The sequence below is a fragment of the Berghia stephanieae genome, chromosome 2 (genome assembly GCF_034508935.2).
Source record: "Berghia stephanieae isolate SIO BIC M18660-M18661 chromosome 2, UCSD_Bste_1.3, whole genome shotgun sequence".
In the NCBI taxonomy this organism is placed as follows: Eukaryota; Metazoa; Mollusca; class Gastropoda; order Nudibranchia; family Aeolidiidae; genus Berghia; species Berghia stephanieae.
The window spans coordinates 120,240,722-120,247,107 of NC_088361.1; the positions used below are offsets into that span (position 1 = coordinate 120,240,722).

The 6,386-nt window shown below is 36.0% G+C and overlaps 1 protein-coding gene across 2 annotated transcripts in view; it reads right to left on the bottom strand.

Moving 5' to 3' along the window:
• LOC144963848 (NXPE family member 3-like) overlaps positions 1-5,441 on the bottom strand; it is a 51,966-nt gene extending 46,525 nt beyond the window's left edge. Inside the window, exons 1-3 of one of the 2 annotated variants that reach the window (XM_078897797.1) lie at positions 5,346-5,441; positions 2,646-2,744; positions 255-819 (exon numbers count right to left, since the gene is read on the bottom strand). In XM_078897797.1, the coding sequence (XP_078753923.1) occupies positions 255-819; positions 2,646-2,731 (651 nt within the window). In that variant the 5' untranslated portion in view covers positions 2,732-2,744; positions 5,346-5,441. The remainder of the gene's footprint in view (positions 1-254; positions 820-2,645; positions 2,745-5,345) is intronic. The other variant, XM_078897796.1, reaches the window with a different exon arrangement.
• Positions 5,442-6,386: the final 945 nt, after the last annotated feature.

Genomic DNA, 6,386 nt, shown 5'->3' on the forward strand with positions numbered 1-6,386 from the left:
TTGATTTTTTTTTCTATACCTAGTGTTATTGTCGCAGATGAGAAAGACAAGATGTAGAGGAGGAGGAGGAGAAGTAGGAGGACGATGAGAAGAGGATAACGAAGAAGAAGAAGAAGAAGAAGAAGAAGAAGAAGAAGAAGAAGAAGAAGAAGAAGAAGAAGAAGAAGAAGAAGAAGAAGAAGAAGTTATTGATCTGAAGAAACATAATTTAACTTTCCATCGATGCCTTAAAGAAATAATAAATAGATACAAACCTCATCACCGCCGAAAAAGCAAGGAACCTTTAATGCAGTGAATACGTCCACCCGCACAGCAACAATATCTCCTACAAAGAACACTTTATTTGAAGAATTCAAAAGAACAAATTCTGATTGGATCTCATCACCGAGATCGTTGACGTCACCAACCTGCTGATCAATCAACTCGTGAAATTCGTGTTTCGTTGATTTAGAATTCAAATACTCAATTACTATTCTTGTAATATTCAAAGCTCCGTTCAAAATCGTGCTCTGATAAAAATCGTACTGTTCGTCTTTAAGAAATGGCATTGGGTTGTCTGTGATGAATGTGAGGTTTTTACCCATGAAAGATTTGTAAAGTGGGAATATGGACGAAAGGTCAAGGTCACTTCTAGTCACTTTTACAGCGGCAGGCTTTTTGGTAAGTTGTAGCTTTTGAATTCCTTTAGAACGATAATATAACGGTGAGATGACACTGGTATGGTTCCATGATCCAACGCCTGCGCGTTTCTCTGTGACACTAGCTTTAGACGATTCGATGTAAGCGGTCGGAGTAAATGACGTGACTTCAAATCGAATTCTGGGAATACAATCGTATTAAATATATTGATATTAATAGTACATGACATAAGAAAATCTTCAGAGATTAGCTCTAAGTACATTGGATAAATACCTTTATACCAAATGTGACCCTTCGCCTCATAACGGTATTAAATCGATATGGTTAAGATGTTGAAAATTGAATTTATAGCCAGAAATGTCAGACTTGTGTTGAGTTTGTATGTTTTATTGAGGAGAATGGATACCATATTTTAGGGTGCTGATTGATGCCAACAATTTATATTTTTTACCAGTTTAACATTTAATTCGGCTTTTAAGCATTTGGTTCGTTCTGACATAATACCGTTTTGAGACGATGGGTCACAAATATTATTATATTACGTTTACTTGTTTGCGCGGTATAACTACACTCAAAGGTAGGATAATACATAATAGTATGTTAACGACTCTTATTTTAACAATATAATCCATTCCAGTAAATCCTGGCTTGGTGGCCAAGTTCTCTTCTCACAAAATTCAAGCAAATATTATGCGTGGTCAGTGCCGGATTGTCAAACTATAATCATGAAAAAATTATAGTTCTGTCGTTGTGTCCCTGGGTAAGGCAAGTTACACACATTACTTCATTCGACTTAGGTGTGGATTACCATATGAATTATGATGAAACTGTGAGGCAAAGGAAATATAACGGGATGAGGTTAGGAACATGAGTCGAGTGAACCCTATGGAAGATGGTAAAAATTGTTTGAAGAAAATGAACCCTCACAGGAGGTTAGGAACTTGTGTCTACTGATTACTTAATGGACAATGTTTAGAAACTGTGTGAAGAAATAAAACTCTTACAGAAGGAAGCCAGGAACGTATGTCGAGTGAATCCCATAGATGATTGTGAAAAATGTTTGAATGAAAGGAAAATATACGGAAGTGCGTTAGGAACGTGTGTTCCAAAAGAATGGTGGTAAAACGTAAGAAACAAGAGGAAGTAAGAAACTGTGTTGGTGATTACCCGACGTGTACTGATATGCAGGTCTGGTATCCCCAAATTTTGATGGGCCCATTGTTGTAATGGAAATACTCTCAGACCAACGTGATTGTCCAATGTATGATGGTTAAAAAACTTTACAAAGTTATAACAATTTCAAGGAGGGAGGTTTGGAACGTGTGTCGAGTGAATTCCAGAGAGATGGTAAAATTTATATGAAGGAAAGGAAATGCTATGAAAGGAGGTTAGAAAAGTGCGTTTAGTGATTACCCAGTAGATGATAGTAAAGACTGTATGATTCAATGGCGTTAGGAACGTAAGTTGGTGAGTACTTGACGTGTAACGTGCGGTTATGAGGTATAGTGGTATAACACTCGCTTTCGGATCGGAAGGTCCTGGGTTCGAGCCTTGCGCTCGGCGCATAGTTGAGTCCTTGGAAAAGGCTCTTTACTCACATTCTCTCACCGTACTCAGGTGTAAAATGAGTACCTGGCCGTTAACAGCGTTGTCTTTGTCCTAAAAATTGTAATATCGCCTAACAGGCGTCATGTCCCGTCCTACATGTTAAATGTTGCTGTTGACCAGGGACCCCTTGTAAAGCGCTTTGAGCACATTTAGTGGATATTGCGCTATATAAAGCTCTTTTTTATAATTGATATGCAGATCTGGTATCTCAAATTGTTTTGGGCCCATTGTAGTAATGGGAATACTCCCAGACCAACACCAAACTATTGTCCATTACAACAAGGTTAAATCACTGATAATGAAAATTGCGTTTGGTTATCAGACCTGTGAATATATGTGCATGTTGTGATTACCCAATGGCCCACGATGATAATTATTTTAAGAAAAGGAAATCTTACATTTTATTGTTGAGCATCCGGGCCAGCACAAGGATGAAGATTAGAAATGTCACTGTAATGAAATAAGTCTTCAATTGGGACAACATTTTGGTCTGAGGACTGAAAAAGAATGAATAGTAAAAGACAAATCTTTCGTACACTCAGTAAAACATTTGTGACATATCGTCTCGAAAAGATTTTGAGGTGATTTTCAAGTTAAAACGATGACTCACTTACTCAATTCTTCGGGCTTGCTGGCACTTGAGGCTATTCAAGGGATCTCCACCTGGTCCTGTCATATGCTATTCTGGGGCCGCCTCTAGGGACAGACCTCTCTGCTTTAAATCCCTCTCCATGGTGCGTCTCCAGCTCCTGTTGTCCTTGGGCTGGCCTAGCTTCCTTTTTCCTTGGGGTGTCCATCTCAGGTCTTTCCTTGTCAATGTTTATGTAGGTATGCGACAGATATGCCCTAACCATTGCCACCCTCTGCTTTTGATGAGAACTCCACTTCCTCTCTAGCTCTCAGATCCTCTTTTGAGATTGCATTCGGCCAGAAGATATTGAAGATTCGTCAAAATTAAAATTATCATAACTTTAGTCTTTCTTCCTCTCAATAAATGTATCTTCAGTTTTTTTTAAGTTATAAAATCAATGTTCAACATTAAAATCAACCTGCCTTAGTCTCTGTTTGAAATGATGGGTCAGATATTCATGTAAAGTTTTACGTTCAAAAAGAGAAATAAGAGAGCAGGTACGGGTGTTAGAAAATTTGTTCAGATCTTTTTTAAAAACTTGGTAATTTTAAGGGTTAAACTTTTCTATCTTTACCTTCCGTCTTTTCATTATTTATTTCTTTGTACAAACCGTGCGACTATGTGGTCTAGTGGTGTGGCACTCGCTTTCGGATCAAAAGGTCCTGGGTTCGAGTCCCGCTCTGAGCGGCCCGTAGTTGAATCCTTGAAAAATGCTATTTGCTCATATTTTCTCACCGTACTTAGGTACCCCTTGCAAAGCGCGTTGATCACGTTAAGTGGATAAATCGCTAAAAGTAGCTCAAAGTTTTTCATATGTTTTTGTTTTTTTTAAAATAAAAATAAAAAGTTCTGTCTTTACCTTCCGTTTTTGATTATATATATTTATCTGTCCAAAGCTGAGCTATTCTTTTTATAATATTTTCCAACGGAGACAAATCTAGACTCGATTTGCGTGGTTCCAGCATTGAGTTATATATTATAGACAGTTGTGAAAAGTGACGTGGACTGACAAATGTATGCCAGATGCAAAAAAAAAAAAAGAAAAGATTTTAAAGTTAAAGTCGGATATATATATATATATATATAATATATATATATATATATATATATATATATATATATATATATATATATATATATATACATAAATCGGTTGTATCAGTTTAACTCACTCAATCCTAGAGACTTTTGCTACTTTTCAACATTGGGAAAAAATGTATTAAAAATGAGCGTGAACATAGATAGTTTTATTCAACCATCATTAACATGCAAAAGCTAAAAACATTAGCTTTGATACTTCGCCTATAATTTGTCTCATAAAAATTTAATAAATAGGCATGGGGTAAAAGTAACTCGGGTAAACTACGGATATAGTCGGTGTTAGGGTTGAGTGAGTTAAGCAATTATATTCCGTCTCCTTAAAAAAAAAAAAAAAAACCAAAGTCACTTTTTTGTACGGCTATGTGGTCTTGTGGTATGACACTCATTTTCGGATCGGAAGGTCCCGAGTTCGGCGCATAGTTGAGCCCTTGGAAAAGGCTCTTTACTCACATTATTCTCTCGGATGTAAAATGAGTAGGTACATGGCCTTTAACAGCGTTGTCTCTGTCGGAAAACAAATGTGACCCAACGTCTCAAAACGGTGTTATGTCGGGAAGGTACAGATGCTAAAAAGTCAAATTATAGTTAAACTGATCAAAAATAAGAAACGTTGGTATTTAGCAATCTAAAATATGATATACCTTCTCCTCTATAAAGCAAATAGACCCAACTTAAGTCTAATCTTATGGCTACAAAATTCCGTTTTCAGCATCTTTATCATCCCGACTTAATACCGTTTCGGGACGAGATGTCACAAATGGTAAATATTGCCTATGACACGTCATGTCATGTCCTACATGTTAAATGTTGCTGTTAGCCATGGAGCGCTATACATTAAAGCTCATGTTTTTAAAAAATAATTATTAACTCGTGGACTTACCTGCTGGGAACTATCTAAACTTTTACATTTGATACTTGAAACTCACAGAATGTTTGCTTCCATACTTAAATAAATGTAAATAATTAAATAATTGAGCTTTTATATAGCGCAATATCCTCTAAATGTGCTCAAAGCGCTTTACAAGGGGTCCCTGGCCTATAGCAACATTTAACAATTAGGACGGGACATGACGCCTGTTAGACGATGTTATCATTTTTTTCGGACTAAGACAACGCTGTTAACGGCCAGGTACTCATTTTACACCTGAGCGCGGTGAGAGAATGTGAGTAAAGAGTCTTCTCCAAGAACTCAACTATGCGCCGAGCGAGGCTCGAACCCAGGACCGTCCTATCCGAAAGCGAGTGTCATACCACAAGACCACATAGCCGCACAAAATACTTATTTATTTCTCCATCATCCTCATTACACTCTAATTGTTAACAGACGTCAAAATTATATTGAATGAATTAAAAAAAAAACCAATACCATAGTTGTGAGAATGTTTAGCAGCTTCGGACTATTGTTCAAAATGAGATGTAACAGTACGTATGGCCTGACAAGAGACCAAAATGTAACACATGTGCCACTGCTGTCCTTGGTGACATCATATCCTGGTAAAGGCGCGCGCTGAGACATAAAAACAGTATGGAGTCTCCGTTATGTCATCTGTTGAATTTTAGTTACAAATCGATATCAATGATTTAACTGCTGGTTTTTAATGCAGATTGTTGTCATAAATATACTGTACTGCAATGAAAAAAATTTAGTTTCATTTTGGTCGAATATATTTTATGCCATATCGATATATATATATATATCGATGGCCCTTGATCAACCTCTGAGTAGCCTCTTTGCGATACTATACTTCAGAGTTTGATCACGGGCATCGATAATATATATATATATATATATATATATATATATATATATATATATATATATATATATATATATATATATATATATATATATATATATATATATATATATATATATTTATATATATCCAATGGTAAAAAACTTGAGATGTTTAGGATGTCAATACTCTTTTATAAAGAAGTTTCGGTTGTTGTGAGGCTATTTAACAAGGATAAAATGGAAGTAACATTTTTTGGGCACAATATAAAAGAGAGGTTTTGTCAATAGATGGATACAGGTATAAAAAGGTCATACTTTTTATTTGATCTAACTATAACTACCCGATGTTGCAAAGTATTCCCTATAAATTACGTCACATAATATGACAAAGAGTTGGAGGAAAATATAGCATTTAAAAATTACCAAAGAATGGGATAAAACTGGGTATGTACACATATTATTTTTTTCAGTTCCCAACGTGTACTTATTTGAAGGTCTGATAACCCAATAGTCATGGGCTCATTGTTGTAATGGGAATACTTTCAAACCAACCAAAAAATATTGTCCATAACAACAACGTCTTAGCCTGTTATTGAGCTCGGCAATCAATCAGACTTGCCAATATCAGACCTTGTGAAATCCCGGAGACATTGGGTGACTGCAATGAAT